The 24,550-nt window shown below is 38.5% G+C and overlaps 1 protein-coding gene across 1 annotated transcript in view; it reads right to left on the reverse strand.

Moving 5' to 3' along the window:
- Positions 1-951: 951 nt before the first annotated feature.
- The window catches only part of LOC130546439 (uncharacterized), a 50,720-nt gene continuing 27,121 nt past the window's right edge, over positions 952-24,550 (reverse strand). Inside the window, exons 5-17 of the mRNA XM_057321705.1 lie at positions 16,986-17,157; positions 14,870-15,055; positions 14,434-14,569; positions 13,909-14,006; positions 10,869-10,988; positions 10,277-10,353; positions 9,957-10,129; positions 9,616-9,844; positions 9,277-9,289; positions 6,181-6,400; positions 3,789-3,931; positions 2,161-2,375; positions 952-1,805 (exon numbers count right to left, since the gene is read on the reverse strand). Of these exons, the coding sequence (XP_057177688.1) occupies positions 980-1,805; positions 2,161-2,375; positions 3,789-3,931; positions 6,181-6,400; positions 9,277-9,289; positions 9,616-9,844; positions 9,957-10,129; positions 10,277-10,353; positions 10,869-10,988; positions 13,909-14,006; positions 14,434-14,569; positions 14,870-15,055; positions 16,986-17,157 (2,608 nt within the window). The 3' untranslated portion in view covers positions 952-979. The remainder of the gene's footprint in view (positions 1,806-2,160; positions 2,376-3,788; positions 3,932-6,180; positions 6,401-9,276; positions 9,290-9,615; positions 9,845-9,956; positions 10,130-10,276; positions 10,354-10,868; positions 10,989-13,908; positions 14,007-14,433; positions 14,570-14,869; positions 15,056-16,985; positions 17,158-24,550) is intronic.

Here is a 24,550-nt window from a genome sequence, read left to right on the forward strand (position 1 = left end):
GTAGCCCTAAACGGACAAACTGCTCTACAGGGCGCAATTCTTAAATACATAATCTCCTTCGGCAAAGAAGTGAAAACGTGACCACATCTTAGTCCTGTGTCAGCCACCGTAATGCTTCGAAAGGGAGGGGTGGAGTGAGCCGTTGGTTGCAATTTGCAACCTCACCGCTGGATGCCGCTAAATTTCATACATGGGACCTTTAAATCCTTGGTAATGTGAAAATGAATGACGCCAACAACTGAAGATACAAACAAACATATACGTTTTATTTCGCCTACTTACAAAAGACTGATGAATCAAGTCAAAGGCAGATAAAAAAATTATTATACTTAGTATAGAATCCACCCATAATAGATATTAAGAATAAAATGAATAAATAAAGATCCTCAAGTTTATGGAACCTTTCTATTGGAGGCTTTTTCACAATGTTAACAAACTTGTTCTGTATTCCTGAGGTGCTTTGTGTGAGACATCCATAGCGATTGTTTTAAGTCTGGGCTTTCTTAATATTTTTTTTGTTGAAGAGTAAACTAATCCCTCTGTTCATAATTATTTCATATCAGAGATTTAGCTGCTCTGAGGCCATCTATAGATTCTTACAGGCCCAGTCCATTGGTCGGTGTTTTAGGCAAAACAACATGTTGTAGTCTCCTTCAACTCATGGTACACCTGGTGGTTAGGCTCTGTAAAAAAAATAAAAACATTTTTATTTATTTACTTAGTTTTTATTTCTTTTTAAAGCCTAACGGTAAGTAAAGTGCAATGTGTTTATGTCAGTCTATAAATAATGAAAGCCTCCCTTAAAACTTATTTCACACTGACCACAAACTTTTAGAAGGTGAAATGTGAATGTCTAAATGCATATCTTCAAGTGCCGTTTTTAGTTTTCTTTTTTTGATAAAGATATTCACAGACACAGGTTTAATACATAAATCACATATGTACTGTATATCAAAGGTCAACGCTATGCACAGCAACCTCATTTGACGATTTTCTGAACGTTCCAAATAATAGCCACGAAAACGCCAACTAGCGTGATGCATTTGAGTACATTTATCAGAGTGACTGTACCGAGCGTCATGTCCTCCTCCACAAGAGGGCGCTGCTCTGGGCAGTGCACTGCGTTCCCTCTGGCTGCTCCCAGCACAGTCATGAGGTCGACGAGATTGAGCTTGCCCTCCTCTCTGGCCTCTCTAATCTCCTCCTCGAGCTCTTCTGCAGCCTCCGCCGCCTCCTCAGCCTGCTCCGCCGTCAGCATGCAGTTCCCTCCCTTCAGTCGAGGAGGCGAGAGGGAACACACGGCCCTCAGGCGGCCGTACGAGCGCAGTTGTGCAGCGTTGGCGTGTAGGAAGAGAAGCAGCACGTTGAGGTCATTAAGCGGGCAGCCCAGTTTCTGTCCGCTGATAAGGCCTAATGCGGGCAGCACCTCATAAAGAGAGAGAAAGGTCGTGTCCCAACAGAACAAGCGCAGCAGGCTAAAGAGAACAATAGGGCCCAGCAGCACATAGACGGCGCCGTTAGCCACACTAATGACCTGGAACACAAGCAGGCCCGTCATTTTACACTGAACTAGCTCAGGCACCCAGGGCTGGTCACGCAGGAGCCCGGTGCGTACGAAACAGCTGAATTCATCTTGGAGGAAGGCGGAGAGATGGAAGTAAACCAGGTACATGCACGATGCCGACATGAAGGTCAGCAGAAGGAAACCTCGCAAGAAGAGCATGCTGACCAGGAAGTAGGAGCCATGCTTGCACTGCATGTATCTCTCCAGCAGGGGGTACTCAAAGTATCGTTTGCTCCTGGCTCTGAAGAGACAAACATGAAATGCATCATTATAATGGTTTTTTGAGTTCAAGAGACAAGACGATCAGTGCTTTTTTTAATGCCTAAACTGACAATAATATATAATTATAAAATGATATATTATGATACAATATATAATGATAAATAATTATTGCAACATAAAATAAGCAAGCAGTTGAACATAATTTTTAACGTGTGTAATGTTTACATTATGTCGCAATTTACATATGCTGAATATGCAGGATTTTGTCCAACCAATAAGAGATTGTCTGAGTAAAAAAGTTTCATTTCATGATGTTTCCAACCTTGTTGTTTTCACCTTTAAACAAAGTGAAAACTGTTGATAATAGCCCATACCTCTCAAGCTCAGTCTGAAACTGCAGAGGGTCTTCTGATCTCTCTTTGAGCTCCAGGATGCTCTGAGCCAAACGGACAGAACGATTGTAAGATTTGTCCAGCTCGTCGATGATGAAGAGCAAGTCAGAGCTCAAGCTGGGCACGGCCAGAAAACGCCATATCAAGGAAGGTATGTACATCATCACCGCCATGACCAATAAGGAGTATGGGAACATCTGAAGGAGCCAAGAAGACCAAAAATCAGTTTTGTCATGAGACAAACTGATTACATTATATAGTATAGTACACTGTAAAACTGTACTGTAATTTCGCAGCAAGTTTGCCAGTACCTTGCTGTAGATTTAATGTACAATTTTGTTTTAAGCATAAACTTACCTAGTTTATATATTTTTCTTTCATAAAACAAGACTAAATATCTTGGGTCACTTTTCTTGTTATGTAAATGTATCGTAGTTTAAGCAGTTTTAAATATTTTTACAGAAAACAAGAGAAAAATGCTTAGAAAGAATGTCATTTTTTGACATTTGCCAGACTCTTCTTGCTCATTTTGAATCTCAAAAGTCAAAGTGTTTTCATTTTGATTAAAGTAATTGAAAACAGTACTGATTGGAAAGTATAAGTAGTAATTAAATCTACAGTAAGTTACTGGCAAACCTGCTGCAAAAACTACAGCAAAGTTTTACAGTGTACAGCACAGTATTGTATAATATTGTTTTCAAATATTTTTGGCAAATGCTAGAGTTACATTTTCATATTTTAGGAAACGTAATAAAGTGATATTTCCTTTAAGTATAAATTTTGTATAAAATGTTCTGCCTTAAAGGGGTCACATTGCAAGGCTAAAACGAATATTATTGTTTGTTTTAGATGTAACGCAATGTGTATACACCATTTAAAGTTTAAAAAACGTTGAGTTTTCCACATACCGTGCATGTTTGTATCTCCTCTTTCCCCCGCCTCTCTGAAACGCGCTGATTTTTTTACAAAGCTCATCGCTCTGAAAAACGAGGTGTTCTATGATTGGCTATGATTGTTCACCAGTGCGTAGTGATTGGTCAAATACTGCAAGCATTTCACGGAAATGTAACGCCTCTTACCATATTCGGAACATCAGGTTCCAAAGCACTGTCAGTAAGCATTGTACTGACAGGCGATACAATGAGATTTACAATTACGCCCACCTTAACTACGTGTAGATTTCGGCGGTCTTAGTCAAATCATGTTACGAAGTTACGTAGATTCGCCGGGGTGTGGTTACACGAGGCGTTTCAGGCAAGTCTGGTTGAGCATTCGCTTTTAGATAGAATGCATCTTTTGTTACAACACTTTCATTTGTGCAATTTTACGTGTCTAATACATACATGGGCAACTTATAACACACCAAAAACACAGAAAAACATGTACTTCCGCCATATGACCCCTTTAAGTTCCTACAGTTGGACATACAGAGCTATAAAGTATGATATATTAAGCCCTATCAACATTTTTTTGCTCATGAAAAACTCCCATTAGCAAACCTAAGCAAAACTCCCCATTTCGTCTCCAAATAGTCTTCTTGACACTTGATAACTCTTTATATTTTGTCCCGTGAGATTTTTCATCCACCTGTAACAGGGTTTATTACTTACTTTGTGCACCCACAGTGAACGTTCTTCAAAGTTCCCATCTGTGTCAAACTCATGATGCATGAGGGAGTCCCAGCAGTATGTGTCTACATATGCTGCCTGCTTTGCTGTGAAGTTGTTGGGAGGAAAGCAGCTGATCTGTGGGCCTGAAAGAAGAAACAGAGAAAATAAGTATGCCGAGCTCTAAATAACAATATTCTGACACCAATAGATGGTGTATTAATGTAGACGCCGGACAAGAGCTGTGTGGTTAGATATTTTCCATAGATACAGATGGTGAACCATCAGGGTGGTAAGGAAACCCTTTTTTGTGGAGGATTTTGCTGGCTGCAGGAGGGTGTGTCTCTGTGGCTGAGAGGAGGCTAAACCATACGGTATAAAGACCACTTTAACATGTGTGCCACCCTCCAAAACCTACAGTCAGCCTCCAATTTACTGAACATGACATGCCCCACAGATGTTACAGAGAACTGAACTCCACAAAACATTCTGCAAATTATATACCAAGCTTATATACAAAATTATGTACAAAACCAGACGAGATATAAATAGGTATCTGATGCTGAGCTGACTAAAAATGTTCAATCTTAATCTGTGTAATGCAAATAATCACTGTGGGGTCCAAAACCCTGAGGTTACATTGTTTGTTTTTAATTTTACGTTTTTTTAAGTACAGCTATTATGTGAAATAAAGAAGAAATCTTTTAAATTATGCTATACTATTGCTAAATATAATACTGTATAAACAAAGTTGTGGCGTAGATACATAGTGAGTCATTTATGAATGGTTAACACTAAAAATATCATTGCTTTTATTGAAGCACACAGAATGCTGCTTGGAATATTCTCAAGTCATGCTGGGAAAACATGGATCGTCAGGTTTTGCAATAACTTGCATCCATGGCAAGTAAAAGTATGTCAAACCAAATAGTGAAAGTCTGAAATTAACCCTCTAAAAATGCTGGGTTGTTTTTGACTCAAGCGTTGGGTTGTAAATTAACCTACTGTATGCTGGGGTTTTTTAACCCATTGTTGGGTCAAATATAAACATTTTCTGGGTTACTTTAACCCAACGGTTGGGTTTGTCCCTATTCGACACAGCACTGGGTTGAAAATAACCCAGCATTTTCAGAGTGTGTGTACATCTTCCAATGAATCTTATTTAATTACCCAAATTGTTGCAATTACAATATATTTTGCAATAAAGTGTGCATTAAATTGCACTCTAAAAAAAAATGCTGGGTTAAAAAGGGACAAATCCTACCCACTCAGTTGTAGATTAACCTGTGATGGGTTGTTTTAACCCATTGTTGGGTTTAAATAACATTTTCTGGGTTAACATAACCCAACGGTTGGGTTCTTCCATTTTGACAGTGATCTTGGCTTGGAAGCAATGCACTATGCACACTAAACACATTTTAGTATAGTCTAATAGTCTAAAAAGTGCTGGGTTGTTTTAGTCCATAATTGGGTAAAACATGAACAAACTCAACTGTTGGTTTAAATTAACCTCAAAAATGTACATATTTGACCCAACCGTGGCTTGAAACATATTGGTTGAGTTTCTATTTTACCCATTTAACTCAACCCAGCATTTTTTACAATGTAGGGGTCTCAGACTTTTGTACCCCGCTGTCTCCATCATTCATTTCTGTTTGCGAAATGCATTACCGTGCAACATTTTTTTGCTCTTTCCACCGTAAAGTTTGTGTTGACAGATTCTAACCAAATAACCTGAGTGTTGTCTTGTCAGACCCCGATCGGAGCCATTCAAAATCAGTGTCTGCTTGCCTGGCACGTCCTGCTTTAATTAGCATATCCTCAGTTAGTCTGAAATAGAGAGCTGGGAAAGAGCAGGCTGACTGTAATTACAGGCTCTTGTCATCTCTGCACGTCTCACTTAATCATCCTCCTGCCAATTAACATCTGTGTGAGATGATTGCAGACCAGCTCCAGAGGAACTGATTGCAACCTCCAAGTCAGCTGTCTACACGAAACACACACATCTCTCCAACGCAGCTTTGGCAGGATGGTTAGAAGTTACAGGCATCTATAGCCAACTTTCCTCCGGCTGCGAAACACAGAATTGGCACTTATGGCATTTTAGTCACTAAAAAGATTTTTCCCTAGAAAGCAACTCCGGTTGGTTGGAGGTGTCCTATAGATTGCTAATAATGATTAACGGATGCTTAACTCTGAATTTTGATCTGGGTTGCCCTTCCTAAGCAGTAAGGGAGTCACATCAGTTGTTGCATCCAACATTCCATCAGCCAGGCGCTCAAGCTGATGGTCAGTCAATTAACTCAAGGGCTTACAGAATTACTGCAGTGCCAATGCTATTCTGACTCCCCGTGATTTGTGCAGGGACACTAGAGAAGAGGAAAGAGATGCTAACCGATGGAAATCTCTCTGGCAAAGGCCATGGACACCAGAAGGAGCGGCAGGCCCACAGACACGAACTTGATGACTTTATCCAGAGGCAATTCCAACTCCAGGTGCTTGATGTGATTGTCGCCATTACTGTCCCTCAGCAGGGCATCGGAGAGCATCGCCTGGGCGGCTGTGTTGGCAATAGACATGCTGGCAACTGTGGACGGCAATTGAAAAGCACAAAGCTATTTTTGGCTTATTGTTGTCTTATGTGCTGTTTCCAGTTTTTTATAATCTTCTAGATTAAAATGTATACGAATGCAAGTGTTTACATAGTATATTTTGAAATATTTTAATCAACTCGGACATAAATCATCATTAGATCATTATGTTTTAACCTAAAATCTTGTATGAATGGATACTGGAAAGTGAAAAAATAATAAAACGTTTTAGGTACGGTGACATTTTTACTATTCTTTTATTATACCGTTCCTTCACTAATGCATTAAATTTAAAAAAGTAAATACATGTCTACTTGTCACCTACTTGTATATCTCAACAACTTAATAATGTGGTGTACTTACAACTTATACATGAACAAATAATAGTCTCGTCCTAACACACAATGAATTATACAATTAAAGGGATGGTTCATCCAAAAATGAACATTCTTTCATTATTCACCCTCATGTCATTCCAAACCTGTATGACTTTCTTGCTTTTGCAGAACACAAAAGAAGATATTTTGAAGAATGTTGGTAACCAAACAACATTGGCCACAATTGACTTGTATGAACACAAAACTACTGAGATATATATTAAATATAAGAGATATATACAGGTTTTGAACGACATGATGATGACATCGTCACACCATTAACATGTACACCAAAAATGGGATGTATAAGGGGTTTAACAATGATTATTAGGTCACACAATATTTTTACACAATTAATTTTACAGTACCTTAAGGGTTCCTCGTCCAGCAGAAGAATGTATCCAATCTCAATCCAACATTAAACTGGTCCTGAGGTTGAAGAGGACAGGGATGCTGGCGAAGGTCTTTAATACTGGAGGAAATCTGTGTAAAATGAGAGGCTGTACTGGGCCGGACTGGGTTACAGGATAATTAAAAGAGTTCTGCTAGGGCATAAACAGCAGGAGCAGTGGCAAAAGAGAAAGGGTGGATACTGTAAGGGTGGAGATGTCCTGTAGATCGACCAAATTCCATTACATGCTCAGACCAGTGGCACAAATCCACTTCAAATGCGCCTGGCCATGTGGCTTTTCTTACCTCTGTCATTTCTCACGCTATTTATACTCGACAGTGCTGAACAGCCCTTGCTTTATAACCATGTTCACAATTACATGTAGAGAACTGCCTTCGGTGTTATTTTAGATGGATACAAACCTTCAAGAAGTTTATAGCTGCAGTCTGAAAATACACTAACAGAAAAAGTTCTTTAATTTCCTCATTTTGGGAATAAAACTAAATACACTTTCTGTTGATATCATGAACGGTAAAGATATATAGTCATACATAAAAGGTGCCTATAATGGTTGAAGGATAAAATAACGTACAAAACAAAAATCAATTTGAGAACCTCAAATGCATTTTGGAGAACTGAGGCTATAACTGGCTTTTAGTTCTTGTCATTCTATAGTTATGCATTTCAGTAGGCTCATCGATATACTGTTGACCCTGCAAACTTTGCACGGCCATCTGAACCAGCATCCCATCTTTCTCAAATACAGAACAGGATTATGCATTTTATTCAAATGAACATTTTGGATCCCGGTTTGGACATCTTAATAATAAGCAAAACATCAGATGAAGTCAAAACATAATTATATGCATTTTAAAGGCAAATAGTTCAATCTTTGGGACTGCTGTGTCTTTTTATCTTTTATATTTAAGAAATTTCCCTGGCGATTCATAAATATATAAACATTTCCCTTTTCTGGGTTCTAGTGATCAAAGACAACACTGGCAGTTCTGAAATGAATGAAAATTCTGTCATCGATTACTCACCCCCTTATCATTTCAAACCTGTTTGACTTTCTTTCTTCCGCAGAACACAAAATAAGGTAATTTGAAGAATGTTGGTAACCAAACATCGGCACTTATTCACTTATATTGTATGGACACAAAACCAGTGCAAGTGAATGGATACTAACGTTGTTCGGTTACCAGCATTTTTCATATTTTTTTTTGTGTTCTGCAGAAAAAAGAAAGTCATACAGGTTTGAAAGGACAAGAGGGTAAATGATGACAGAATTTTCATTTTTGTGTGAACTATCCCTTTAATGTCTGAGTTTTTATGTGGCTTATCATTTAGAGTAATGTAACAGCTTCAAAACACTCAGAGTCATATCTTTTAATTATCAAAAATGGTCTACTGAAACACAATAGATTATGACAACAACGTATACAAACAAATGAAAAACCTCCCCCATCATCACTTGCTCTGGAAGAACCATTTAAAAAAACAACCCATAAAAGGATAATGAGAAACATGTACTTCACAAAGACCGACTGCAATAACATTCAAAAACAACCTCTGTCTTTTCTAAACATCACATCAGAAACAGGTGATTAAATCCGTAGACACAGTTAGCTCAATAGCTCAGAAATATCTTCACAGTTTTTGCTTAGTCCTTCATGTAAAATAAAGAGGGGCGTTTCAGGATGTGATACGCACCAGCAAATATGTCTTAATTCCTGCATTCTTCAGTAAACGATTGTAGGTCCTGCGGTTCGGGTATAAGAGTTTTGCTCCGTACATTGAAAGAGATGCTTAGCACTCTGCGTTAAGTCTCCCAACATGCTTTTGTTCTGAATAAAAGTTGCCTTTTTATTCAAGACGGAGCCTTTATTTTACGGTGAATAATGGGCATCCAAAATCCTTTTCAGTTTTTGAAAATAAATATGAAGTGTAAATGCATCACTATCAAATGTACATACATTGTGCTGTCAGGCATTTAGATTGTTTCTTTTTTCTCAAACTTTAAAGACTGAATTATTTTTGTTAACTCTACAAAAATAAAAAAGCAAAAAACATGCCTAAAACATCCATTCATTGCATGGTTATCAATTAAGATGTGAGGATAGAAATTATGCCATGCTGGGACACCTGAGAACCAAAGAAAACATGAAACAAAGTAAGGCTTTAAATGGATTATATGCATGAGAGTAGCATGGTCGGCAATCTGCCCAATATACAATACAGTACGTTCTTTGCACAATTGCATTGTTCACCCAAAATGTCATATTAAACATGAATTTTGTATTAGGTTTTACCAAATCCACCATTAACCTCCTCCTAAACTCTGATTGGACGTTCCATGGCACTTAGTGTCCATTGGAAACCAATTAGGTGGTGTTTAAATGCGTTGCCATGGGGATAAGTACTGTATAAGTCGAGTCAATTATGTCATTTTCACGTGTTTGCTCCTTTACTCCAGTCCGTCGTGATGGTTGAGGCCCAGATCTCTCCGTCTAATGCCATCGCTTTCTTCATCCTCCTCTTCATCTTCCTCATCGTCCATTCCATCCTCTTCCTCTTCTTCTTCATCTTCATCCTCCGTCCCGTCCATAGAGTCGTCAGTTCCTCCCAACATAGCTTGCTGCATCGCCAGCGTGGCGGAATCCGAGGACAAAGGCTGCAGGCCGTCCATTCCCAGCGAGCCTAACACGCATGCACACACACAAACATTTGCAAATAAAAATGCGACATTGCAAATGATATTCAACAATATCAGGGTGTGTGTTATTAGAAAGTGTGTTTTTTATTCACTAACCGTCTGAGTTAGTGTAGGATCCGTGTGTCTGCAGGACACCAGCTACAATGGAATCAGGCCAGAAGCGTTGTGTGGGTCTATGCTGGGATTTCATTTTCTTGGCTTTGGGGGCTGGGTCAGGATTGCTGGCATCCAACATGGGTTGCAGTATACGCCTGCGGGCGTTGATAAACCTTGTGGGAGGGAAAGAAAGAGAGAGAAAAAAAATGAGGCTAGTAAGAGGTTTTCAGTTTCTGAAAATCAGTGTTTCTGTCTCTAGCCATTAGATGGCGCCATATTGCTGTGTATTGCAATTTATAGTTAACTATGCTAGTCCTTACCAGTTGTTCACCTGTAACAAAGTAAGATTGGTTTGTCCTGCGATTTGCCTTTTCTCATCCTCTGTGGGATAGGGATGCTGGAAAACGAAAATAGGACCAAGCACATTTTATTTACAATAGGAGAGAGTGAGTTTTCAAGCTTTCTCAAGCTTTCTCTTGTTTTTTTAAGTGTCTTTGCCTCTTAAGATTTAAAGGTATAGTTCACCTAAAATGTGTAATTCTGTCATCATTAACTTACTCTCTTGTCATTCTCAACCTGTATGGTTTCTAAAAGAAGATATTTTGAAGAATGTTGGTAAACAAAAACTGTCGGTCCCCATTCACTTCTATTTTATGGACACAAAACCAATGCAAGTCAATGGGGAACAAATGTTTTCTGTTATTAACGTTCTTCAAAATATCTTCTTTTGTGTTCTGCAGAACAAAGAAAGCCATACAGGTTTGACATTAGATGAGGGTGAGTAAATAATTACAGAATTTTCACTTTGGGGCCGACAATCAAGTGTCAAGAATTGAAATGATTGAAATAAAGTACACTTTAAATTCTTATAGGGCAACAATGTGGGGCAATAAGGCTTGTCCTCTTTCTCACCATGAGATGCTGGAACAGCCAGGAACGCATTATGTTTGTGGCATGTTTGGGAAGAACGCCTCGTTTGTTTTTTGATTTCTTGTCATCGCAGTCCAAGAGTGAAGACAAGTCCAGGTTCACCTTGGAAGAGACGACAAATGGAAGAGTGAGGAGAGAGAGGGAGGGGTAGTTGCCAAGGAAACAAAGAGAGTCGCCAGTCACCAATTCTTTGGCAGGGGCAGGAATGCCTTCAGTCGCCATAGCAACGCAATTGGAGTAATGATACCTAAAAAATTAAAGCCAAGGAGGGTACATTTACAAAGGCCTTTTATCAGCTACGAGAGCTTCAGAAAATGTCTTCAATTTTTTCCTTTCATCAAACTTAAAGCGCAACTAAAGCGAGGCGAGCGGAAACGCAAAAGAGTATTCAAGAGAAATTATTGAACTATTTATTTTTTGTCACTTCGGAGACTGATATATTAACATTTCAGAGAAGTTTAAGATGCATAATCTGCGAGCGCTTCATGCGCGGATAAATAAATTAAGGAGAGAAAAAAAAGGAAAAATTAACATTTCCGCTTTGAAAATAAGGATAATTAATTTCATGCTACCATTGCCACCAAAAGCCATAAAAAGCAGCAGCTCCCCATTGACTTAAATTTTTTTAAATAAATAAATAATATTCAAGCTCTAAAAACAACCTCCTCATTACGTTTGCAGCTGGGTATCATGTGGTTTCTACCCCCTTCCTCTACTCAAAACACACACACAAACTGGGGTTGAGCTTGCAAGTGTGTGATTCAGCAAGCGGGGTGAATTAATTGGAGGCTTCATGCGGGGGTATTATTACTGAAAGCTTGTCGGAGATGTAGCTACGGGCGGAACTCTTTTCCCAGCCTGTACTTTGGCCCAAAGTTAGATATCCACATAGACCACAGCTGTCTGTCTAACCTGACTCACCTGTCTTACACTCGATAGCTAGACAACAGTGGAACTACACTACAAACTAGGGTTGTCACGGTACCATAAACATGTCTTACGATACTATACCAGCTGAAGTAGTATCACGATGCTGTGCCATATAATTCCAATCTATACAAAAAACACAGATTTAGATGAAACATTTTGTATTTACTATAGTAAACTGTATTATACTTTGCACTAGAATATGTTGTTGTATTAACTGTAGTAATTGGATAAATTGTAGCAAATACATTTACATTTAGTCATTTGTAAATACTATAAATACTGTAGTATACTTAAATATTTACTATGATAAGACTCAAAAACACTAGTATCTATGAGTTTTAGTAGTTTACTGTAGTAAATACTAAAGTACACTAGATCATTTTTCACGTAGGAACTAATTCAAATGTTGGACAAATTGAATTGATACAGCAGTCTTTATAAAGGGAAATATTAGGCTTACTTTAAATGCAGAACTAAAACGGCCAGTAGGTGGCGTCAATTTCCCACTGAGTTAGTGAATCATTTAACCAACTCGTTCAAATCGCCAATTTGAATCATTAACTAGTCCGAGACATTCAAAACACACATTCATTTTGGAGATAAACACCGCAAAAAGGCAGATGTAAGTGGTCAAATAAATATTAATGCGCATATGCAACATTAACTACGGTACTACGATACTACCGTTTCAAACATAGAGAGGCATCGCGGTTATTTTGAAGCTTTAGCATCGATTCGCGATGCTACACCGGTACACCGTGCAACCCTACTACAAACCATTAGGTTTTGAACATTTCCAAATAACTTAATGCTGCAAAAATAAATAAAAAACAGTTACAGTAAAATATTAACTTCTAACGTCCTCGCCAAAGGATGTTGTCGCTTTTAGCAACTTGTTAGCAACCGACGCTTTTGAGACACTTTAACAAATCACGAGCTGGTTTCTAACTGGTGTGTTTTAACCACGGATCTCATTTCAGCAGTTTATCAAAAACCCATAAAAAACGCCTTTGGGGCGATGGATCACCGGATGTGCTAAAATGCTAACTCGCTTCCGGAAAGAATACGTCATCTATGCAGTACTTTTGGCCAAAAATGAAAAGTGTCTTGTGACTCTGTGTCATATGCGTTTCATCACAAAACACAAAAACCGATGAGATTAGAAGTGCCGCTATATATGAATTTAGCTGTTTACACTTTAACATCGCGAAATATTAAAATAGTTTTCTCTTTCACTTCAGAAGATTTATCTATTAACCCAGTGAGTCATATTGGATTACTTTAATGATAATGTACTGTATGTGCGTGTAGTAGCTTCACTATTTGAGTACCATATAAGAATATAACAACAGCATTTAAATATAAAATAATATAAAATGTTTGTTTTTGTTCAAATGAAAAAGACAGTCGTATAATTCTGGGATGGCATGAGGAAATTTTGTTGTTTTTTGGTGAACTATTCCTTTATAAATCTTCAAATAAAAAATGTAATTGAAATATTTTGGTGTAAAATGAACTTCGCATGCGATGCTTTATTTTTTTACACATAATATTAGCTGCTATTTAATGGTTTTGTCCATATTATAAATGCATTAGAATTAGAAAATTTTATTAAATAATGAAATATAATTCATTATATATTATAAAATAATAAAAATCTAGAGTATAGAATTTACAATATAAGCAATAGACGGTTTGTGCAGCAACAACATAAACATTCGGAAGCAATGGTAGACCTCTGCAAAGAATCAATTCCTGTTGAGTAGTTTTAATATAATTTAATATAATTAATATTCAATAAAATATTAAAATGACTAAGTTAATAAAAATTTAAATAAATATAAAATAAATTGTTACATTATAACCAAACACAGACCGGAAGTTAACCTCGGGCCATGTGCGTGCATCCGATGAAACCATCTATTGTAGACTAGACATAATTCTAGAAATAAATGTCTGCCTACTGCACAAAGCAAACACCTAAATCGGCTATGGATCGCTTTTAAGATACAGCGTATTGTTGTGCGTGTTGTCTCTGCATCAAAGTAGCAAAAAGCAGCGAGTGTTTTGTGTTGAACAGGGCTGCCCTCACCTGATTGTTTTGGATTTGGATGGTTCCCTGCGGTAAGCCCTGGGTTAACACCTGCCCCTGTGAGGTAACCATTGCCACTGGCTGATACAGCGTCCCACCTGTGGGATTCAGTTACAGACAAAGGACTGGGGTTATCACGGGTGATACCTGAACAAGATTGAAAACATAATTACCCTGCAGCACAAAAACAAACCGATTCATCTCGCGAGCACCACGCCAAAATCAAACAAAAGGGTTTTCTGTACGGCTCAAGAGGAGGACAAGGAGTTCTTGTTTTACTGCTAATTAGCTTCATTTCACACCAATTACACTTTCTTTATTCACTCTGCGAATACTGCTGCTCTGTGTGGGATGGCTGTAAAGGGAAAATTGTTCAAAGATCCAGATAAATTGCATTAAATGCAGGCTCCCATGTTTGCTTCCGCGAGATGTAGAGAATAAGAACGAAAAAGCTATTTGGACCAAGATGTTTTGTATTTACAGAACTCTGCCCCCTGTGGGTAAAGAGCTATGATTGGCTCTCACCTGAGACCACCTGAGAGTTGATAGTGGTCATGGCAACGTTGTTCTGTTGCAGCGAGCCGGCAGGGACCACGATCCCAGAGGGATTGACAGTGCTGGATACAGAGGTGAGGGACGGAGATAAGTTTTGGAGGAGATCCTATCAGAATAAGAGAAAACATCAGGAGATTAGTTTCCGCAAAACCTTCCACTTTTGAAATTCACAGACGGAAATTGCACACAAACACGTTTAAAACGTCTCCTCACGCAGAGGTCAGCAAAGTTCAGTCAGAAGGAGCAGAGAGGGCAAGCCAAGTGTGACCTTTTGTGTCCCTCTGAGAAGGATTTGTTTGGGCAAATGTAAATGTTACTGCTCAGAGCGTGTGCATTTATATGACGTGTTGATGTGTTAGAATCAGCGATTAGATCAAAGGTCTGAGGAAAGAAATTCGCGAGTCACCTGCTGCAGACCGAGGCTGGTCTGTGACGGGGAATAAGGGCTGCCCAGGTCGTTCCGTAGCAGATTGTCACTGTGCATCTTGGTCTTGAGGCAGGTGATGTAACGGTTGCAGAAGTCTTTACAGAGCTCGTTCACCTTCTCCAGCTCGAGCAGGTGGATCCGTAACACCTGGATCGCCTTCACCATCTACAGCAACAAGTCAAGCAATGTTTATGTGTTCATTGCAGAGGTCTATACAGCTGATGTGATGATGGCAATGATGCAAAAGAAATTGAAGTTACAGCATCAAAAATCACAAAAGTATGAAAACTTCAACAAAAACAAAGGTTTTAATCAAAAATGATCCATCTGCTTTTCACTGTAAAAAATATTTATGAAGTAATAATTATGTTGATAGGGATGTAATATATATTTAAAAAAATTAGATATGTATCGTAGCGATATGGCAATTGTAACACATATTTTACATCAAAAGGTTTAATTAAACCTTAAATGTTGACATTTTTGTAACAAAATTAACAAATATTAGTCAATGTGTTGGAAATAAATGTGTAATTTGAATTTCAGGTTTATTTTGTAAAAATTATTATTTATTTTATATTGTTCAAAATATAGTGATATAATCATAATGGATTATGAATAATATCGTAACGTAAATTTACCGTCATTACACCCTAGAAGTCGTTAATTATAATAATAATTATTCAGTAAATAATGATAATAATAATAGTATCAAATAATGATATTTTTTTTAAAAAATACTGTAAATAAATAAAAGTTATTTTTGTGTTCCAATTTACTTTTCCGTACAATTACCATGAAAGGGATGGAGGCTGTGGAGCCAATGTGCACAATGTCAGTTGTGATAGTAAGTGCCTGATGTTCTTATTTGAATGTGGGCAAAAGCTTCAATGAATGGGAAGATTTTCAGCAAATAATGACTTAGGCCTACTGTAAATTTAAGTCTATTCCTCACAAAACTATAGTACGGCTTCAGAAGATTTGGAACATAGCGTACAGTTCATATCGACTATTTAACAGCTCCTTTTCATACTAAAGAGGGTGGCAAAAAAAAAATCCATTTCCCGGCTAGACAGATTTCCCTGCCACGGTTTGCCTGGTTGCTTTGCTTAATGCTACAAACACGTTGCCGTTTTGCTGATACAGTCGGACGTGACTGAACTTTCAGTTCTAACTACCCATTCAAACAGTTGCCGCCCAATGTCAGAACTCAAGGACGACCAAATGGGCTAAAAAATGCTTTGCCAAGGAGGAGATAAATCTGCCAATTACTGCAGGTCGTTTAATCAGGGCTCGGTGCCATCTCTCTGAGGCGAGAAGGAAGCACATCGCCGGCGCTATAACTGTCCTGCTGAAGAGTTAGTGAACGGAAGACCCGTGTGACCAGCGTGTCGTAAAGCACACAGATGCAGAGTTAATTGACTGAGCAGCGCAAGTCGGCCGAACGTCCCGGTAATGATGAACAGTGACCTTTTCCCTCCTCCTTTCCCCTAATTTCTAATTACTGTTAACTGTCTATAGGCCAAAGATGAGGAGAGATGATTAATACAAGGGGGAGAGTTTTAAAAGGAAGAACAATAGGGAAAGAGATACTATACTGTGGTGGTTAGGTGTAATTGTAAGTAATATCTCTGATTTTTAGTTTTTAATAACATTATGTCTTCTTAAAATGTTGTATTCCTAGCCTGAGCAGTAACTCCTTTTAGGATACCCTAAGAATTTAAGTACAAGCTGCAATAAAACAAATCAGTTTGTGTGTTATCAGTAACATCTAAAAATATGCATACTTGTTGCCACGTGGCTATTAAAATATTATATAAACTTTTTTATTAGAAATGTAACACTTTTCACACAATCCCCAAGTATATGTTATTATTCAAAATGGCACAGCTTACCCCACTCTCCCCAATGCAAAGAAAATGCATGATGCCAATATTCTGGCCAGCAGAGGGCAGTGCAGTTGTGACATTTATATACACAGGAAACAAACAGTTGTGTTTGTAAACTAAACATATTTAAGTACACTTGAATGGCTGAACTGAGCACATGAGACGAAAAGATAAGATAAAACTGCAAGAGGCTTTTGAATGGTTACCAGGTTGTCTAGTTCAGGGTCCTCGCTGAAGAAAGGCTTGTGGTCCTGTTCTTGCTGGTGGACGAAGTTCTCAATGTCAACGTCAAAGCTGGCTGAGGTGATGCATTCTGATCCCTGTGTGGCTTGCTCACACTTCTCAAAGAGCAGGGCCAGAAGAGGGAAGAGAGGATGTCTGCAGGACACAAGATCAGTAACTGTAGTAAAATATTCTCATCATAAGTGTACGGCTGTGTTCAAGTGTATGCTCCTGCATTTTTTTATGTTTTATGTAGTATTCATACTATTCACAGATTCTTTTTCTTTGTCCACATTCTTTGAAATTTATTGATCAACTTTATTTGTCAACATACAGTCGGCCTTATTTACCTTCCTGCAAAAACGCCTGTTTGAGTGGAAAACACAAAAATAATTCAACCAACTTCAACTTCATATTATAAGTTATAAGAAATACAACTAGATTTTCAAGTCAGTTTAATACCATTTAAATTCAAGTGACTTATAAAGCCAATTTGATTTAACTTCAAAATTTAAAGGGACAGTTCACCCAAAAATGAAAATTCTGTCATCATTTACTCACCCTCAGATTGTTCCAACCCTGTATACATTTCTTTGTCCTGCTAAACACAAAGGAAGATATTCGTAAGAATGTCAGTAATCGAGCAGATCTCATCCCCCATTGACTCCCATAGTATTTTTTTCCCTACTATGGCAGTAAATGGGGGACGAGATCTGCTCGATTACTGACATTCTTACAAATATCTTCCTTTGTGTTTAGCAGGACAAAGAAATGTATACAGGCTTGGAACCATCTGAGGGTGAGTATTTTTGCATTTTTGGTTGATCTATCACTTTAAGGCAGCTTTTGAACTGAAGTTAAGTTGAATTATTCTAGAATGCATCTAACTGTATATTTGTCTATTTTATCTTATTCTATACTTTTCTATTTTATTCCATTCCAGTTCTATTCAATTACCCTCCATTCTATCTTATTTTCTCTATTTTTCTCAGCTCTAGTCTTTTCTATTCTGTCTTATTTTACCATATTCTATTTTATAATAGTCTCTCTTATTCCATTCTTGTTTGTGTTTTTCCCCTCGCACAGCCTGTTTGGGTGATTCACAGAGGCTGTGAGGCTGGGTGAGGGGCCCGGGCTCCGGCTGTAACCCACCACTCTCATTTGCAGCCTTTAATAGCTGGCTATATTAGACTCTAATCTGCCTGATCCCAATTTAATGCCGCTCCCTCCAGCTGATGTGACAGGAATACTAAACAGGCTCACAGAGGCGAGTAGCGAGGCGATGTGCGCTCCCTCCGGGCTCGTCCTGCACCCCTCCGCCATGCCAGCGCCCTTTCGTCTCTCCCCTCCCCAGCCACGCTAAATCCTGGAGGGCACGGCTTGGTTATCTCACCCCTTCTCTCTCTCTGCAGCCCTGGATCATAACCCGGACACAGCCCTAAAGGCTCTAAGCCAAAGGATGCTATCAATTTAGCTCTCAGAGGATTTGGCAAGTAGGCTAAGAAACAAGCTGCCCAGAAATTAGAGCAGAAAATCAAATCGGAAAGTTAAGCCACAAGGTACAAGTTCATTTTAGCATTTACATTCCCTAAAGTGTTTCTAATAACGCGGCATTATCTTTATTAGGAGGTTACATTTCACAACATTTACATGCGGCAGAAACATTGCGAGTTCGGGACTCAATCTACCTCAGGTAAGTTTTGTTCTTTAAAACAAGCTTTTGGGAAACCAGGCTAACTCCAGCCAATATTTCATGGAGGATGAAGTTCCTGAATACCAATGTGATGACAGCTATTAAGCAGTTGAACAGAAGATTTAGATTGGATTATCTCAGACAGCATGCCAGTCAAACCCATTGTTGCTAAAGATGGACAGAACACTTAGCGTGGGTACTCTATAAACGAATCGCCTCGCTTGTTCCATAGGCCAAATGAGGGTGGAAAAACTCTTAAATGTAATCTGATCTTTCCAAGCAGTCCTAGACTTTTAAAGCACCTCATCTTTGCGGTCTGCATTAGGCTCCGTGCCACAAAGTGCAGAGCTAATCGGTTCATCTTTAAAAATGTGCCAGTCAAAATGAAACACTTAATGCTGTTTGACTTTAATCTTTAGTTATCATCTCAGAACTCTTGCTGGAAAGACCAAAGCCAGACTGCCATTCCTCTGAGATAAAAGGACGGGCATTGTACTGTGTGACATAGTTCTGTAAAATACAAGTTTTAATGCACTCACATTATAAAGGTGGTTTATATTTTATATGCAGATTTTTACATTTACAAAAATAAATATTATTTATACAGATGTGCAAAACTACATAGTTTGAGTCAATTATGCAACAAAATTATGCAACAAAATGACAACAACAAAAGACGGCCTTTGTGTGTGAATGCTATAACTATTTTTTTGTCTAGTTTTCCAGTACAAATATTGAAACATTGTTAGATCAAGAAACATTTACATACTGTACCAAAATGACTTTACAGTAGATTTTAAGTCTTGTTTTCTGAAGTCAAAAGTTTTTGCTTAAAAATATCTGCCAATGGGGTAAAAATAAACTTTTTTCAGGTGTATTGTTTTACCTCACTGGCAGCTATTTCCGCTTGTTTTAAGTATAAACTCACTTTTTCAAGTTAATGTAAAAAAATACCAAGAAATTCATGTTTTGCCGTGTAAGAGCCAGATTTACTAAACAGAGCAAAATAGCACGAGAGCGCAATTTTTAAAAACACAATCTACCAAGAGCCTTTAACCTTAAATCGTGCTGCGTGATTTATTTAAATATTATCCTCCCATAAAGTTTGTGTCTGAAGAGGAAACTCCTACGAATGCATATGCAGTAGGGCTGCATAACGATTAATCGCGACTAATCGTTTGCAGTTTTTGTTTACATAATATATGTCGGTGTACTGCGTATGATAATTATGTATATATAAATACACGTACATGCATGTACTGTATATAATTAAGAAATATGTAACTTTTGATATGTTCTATATTTATATATATAATTTATATTATATATAAATATTAAATATATTTTTTCTTAAAATCATGCATCCATGTGTGTGTATTTATAAATACATAATTATCACACACAGTACACCAACATATATTATGTAAACAAAAACTTTATTCTGCAAACGATTAGTCGCGATTAATCGTTATGCAGCCCTAAAGGTCAGTCACAAAAACAGCTGTGTCCATGCCTTTTCATTGCAAATTTTCAATGCATGTCTTTAGTAAATACAGACAGTCGTTCTTTGAGTAAATCTGGCCCTAAGAGTCTAATAGCTAAAGCACAGCACACAACGGCATGCCAAATAACGCACAACTGCTAAAATATCAACTTTAACGATAAACAACTAAGAAAATCTAAAACTAGTCGACCTCAGTAATTGACTATTGTCCTATCCACTGAATAACTATAATAAAACCATACTTCAGAGACTCATCAGATAACTCAAATTCACAGGGAACATATTGTCAGATCAATCCTGTATTTATGTTGACACAGTCATCTTTTATCCTGATTCTTTTACTATGTTACATCCACGCACTGCGTCTGTACTTTCACTCCCCTTGTAAGCACCTAAACCTGGTGAGGAGCCAAAGACAGTTACACATTATCTGCAGTGCAGAAGTCTCGGGATGTAGACGCTAGGGAACTATTACTTAACCCATAAAAGTGTCATTTATAGAATACTGAGAGAGTCAGCAGAACAGACGGGTAAGGTCAGACACGGTGGCTCTATTTCTGTCAAATACAGAGATACTAATTCAAGACCAACCCAACAGAGCATGCTACAGGCAGCTATCTGTACCTTAAGATTTCATTGTCTTAGCTAATATAAATAATTTCACCATGGCATATTCTAAGCTAAATCATGTTACCTGTTTTTCGATATTAGGTTGTAGTGAATATTTTAGTGTAAAAAATAAATCAAAGCCATTAAAGTTCCAATATGTAATTTTTTGCAGGATCTATTGACAGAAATGCAATATAATATACGTCTTCAGAGGTGTATAAAGACCTTACATAATGAAGCGTTATGTTTTTATTATCTTAGAATGAGCTATTTCTAGCTACATACACCGCGGGTCCCCTTACATGGAATTCTCCATGTTGTTTCTACAGTAGCCCTAAACGGACAAACTGCTCTACAGAGCGCGTTTCATAAATACGTTATATTACGCAATACGCAAAGAAACGAAAACATGACGACATCTTTGTGCTGTGTCATCCACCGTAGTGCTTAGAAAGGGAGGGGGATGAGTGAGTGAGCCATTGTTTGCAATTCACAACCTCAATGCTAGATGCTGCTAAATTTCATACACTGGACCTTTAAAGATCAAAAACGCAATAAGCTAAATAAATGAAAAACCTTTACTTCTCAAATGAAAAAGAAAACACATCAATGCAATCTAAAAATAAATCTGGGTGTGCACTAGCCGCATCTGTTTTGGTAGCGTGGTGGGCCACCCATGGGCTGCTGGGGAGATGGGGGTGTGCTCTCTGTGTGCGCCCGGTATGTTTGCCATCCTAATCAGGGCGAGCCAGTGGCTGCTGCCTTTATTAAACTCAGTCTGGGGTGCCCCACGCTGAGACTGCTCCTCTCACACACGCACACACACACGCACACACACACTAACACACACATCTCCCTCCAGGCTACATGTCTGGAGATCACCATGTATGGCAGGCACACACACACACACACATATACCATTCGCCATCAGGGTTTATGTGGGACCCCTACTGCTGCATTTCAATGAGCGGCGCTGCTCTTTTTACCAGTCTCTCTTATATTCACCTGCAGGGTAAAGGGAAACTGTGGCCTGTTGTCACACACAGGGAGGTCTTATCATTGCACCACAGGCTTGATTGGGTTAAAAATAGAGATGCCACACAAGGTAGTAAAAAACAATAAACTGTGCGAGAACCGTGAGGCAGTAGCCAGGGCATTGCTGTTGGTTGCTAGGGTGTTAAGAGTGGTTGCTAAGGCACTGCTATGTGGACTTGTGGTGGTCCCTTACTATCATTTTTTATAAGCATATGGAATGTTCATTTATAAAAATGTATGTTATTGCACCTATAAACGCCTTCTAGGCCAACATGTACTAGGTCTTGTTCATCAGAGCTTAGCAACTTTAATAGCTTTGCTAACACGAACGCACACTCTCTTCCTCAAACAATCATTCTGTGCATTTCAGAACATCGTACACCCCTGAGACTCTAGTCAGGATAAAACAGAATGAAAATCGCCGTCTACAGTTTTAAATTGAGCAAAAATCCCACTCAGAGATAAATTCGTCCTGAGGGATTCCCGAGATACTTTGAGTACAGTATCCTCCAGCTATTTATCATAATCTGGATAGCAGCAATCGTAGATATAAAGCCTGTCGTCGTGAGACTGCGGAGCGCTCTCGGGACGCATGTGTCGGCATGGGTGAGATGACATGGTATAGAAATCTCACAAACATTATAGAGGGAGAGTCATTAAGATGTTGGGCAGCAAATGACTGCTAGAGATCCCCAACAGCGAATGTAAACAGAATTTATGGTGCATTACAACGGCTGGGGAGAACCGGCTCGCTATTTCCTCTCTGGCTGTCAAATTAAAAGCACTCCTGTTGGGACTGATATGCGCTGCTGCTGGGTCTTCTAAAGCTGTTTTCCAACTCTTTTCTTTTTCTACTTCTTTTCCGTTTTTGATATCCTTTCTCTCTCTCTCTCTCAGCAGTCCATGACACCCCTGATCCACTGGAGCTCAATGAGAAGACAGCATGACTGTGCACCTCGAGACCAAAATCCAGTATCAATGCAAATCCAGTCAGCGCCGCAGACGTGGCGATCTGAGTCACGGGGAGAAGGCAAAGCAAAGTAAAACACCTTTATACTCCACATTCAGACATTTTAACACTCAAATACTAGCACCACAGGGAGTGCGGACGCTGAGATTTACTTTACATACAAACACATTAAAGATATAGGGAGGCTTGTAGCTGACACAGTGTAAGATGAGATGTAGGTTTATGATACAGCTCAATGCACACAAAAATGTTCAAATATTGCAATTCAATTCTATTCTGTATATACTACTTCTATTCAGAACTTGGTTTAACAGGATTCAGGAAAAAAATTGTTCCGGACGGGCCCCGCCCACACACTCAGCTACACAGTGCCCCTGGGCCCGGACACCACCCCACACCCCAAGACGACTCTGCGTCTAGTTCTTGATCTACTATGTGTTAGAATTAGACAAAACTTCTGATGCAAATTAATTTCACCTGTTTAGCATATAACTGTAACTGCCGGGTGTCTACGTTGTCTTCGTTCTTCAATTCTCCAGCTCCCCACCTGAGTACTACCTGATTAACATGGTAGAATAATGCAGAATTTTACACCCTCTGGATATTCTTTGGATACATTTTACAATTTCGACTCCTGGTTGCTGAATTTCATTAGACTTAATTTTGGATATGTCGCAAGTACCCTACAAGAAAGGGACCTCCTGCTATGCCTCTAATAAGGAGAGAAGGTCTCAGATGCTTTAAAAGAGAGCGCAGTAACTCGTTAAGATAATTACTGTATCGCACATTTATTCCACTGTTAATAATTAAGCAACGCAAGACGGAGCACCGTCTCGACAACTCAAACTCTCAATACCTCCAATTAGAGGAACGAGAGGTGCTGAAATAAACACCAACCTGCCAAATTGAATCAAAACAATACATGAGGCTACACTATAAACAAACCCACCAGATTGGTTAAATGCCGACAACAGTTTGAGGCGTTACATGTTACTGTGCATTAAAAATGTAAAACAAGCAATTCTGAAACAAGTCATTTCTTTTTTTTAATTACTCCCTTAATAGATTTTTATTAGGAAGAACAGTTGAGAGATGGCAGGAAATTTCTACTTAAAATGACAAAAATGTGCTTCCTAAAAACTCCCCAAGTTTTCTAGGCAAACAAACACAAAGCCCCGCCCCTGGCCCACACCATTGGATGAGCAAACGTTGCCGCAACACGCAATTTTTCGATGCTCAAACAAACAGACGATGTTTTGATAACACCACAGGGCCACAATGTTTAAACGTTTTCAAGAAAACAATTTCAACAATTTGCTTACTTATAACTCTGTGCGCATTAAAGGGATTGTTCACCCAAAAATGAAAATTCTGTCATAATTTACTCACCCACTTGTCATTTCAAACCTGTGTGACTTTCTTCTGCATAACACAAAAGAAGATACTTTGAATTATGTTGGTAACCGAACACCGGCGGTACCCATTGACTTGCATTGGTTTTGTGTTCATGCAATAGAAGTGAAAGGGCACTGTCGTTGTTCGTTTACCAACATTCTTCAAAATATCTTCTTTTTTGTTCTGCAGAAGAAACTAGTACAGGTTTGAAATGACGAGGGTAAGTAAATGATGACAGAATTTACATTTTTAAGTGAACTATCCCTTTAAGATAAGATTAAAGAAAGTATTCTGACATTAAAAAATGCTACATTTTTGATTTAATGTAAAAAACAAATACTTT

Source organism: Triplophysa rosa, linkage group LG22 (genome assembly GCF_024868665.1).
Source record: "Triplophysa rosa linkage group LG22, Trosa_1v2, whole genome shotgun sequence".
Taxonomy (NCBI): domain Eukaryota; kingdom Metazoa; phylum Chordata; class Actinopteri; order Cypriniformes; family Nemacheilidae; genus Triplophysa; species Triplophysa rosa.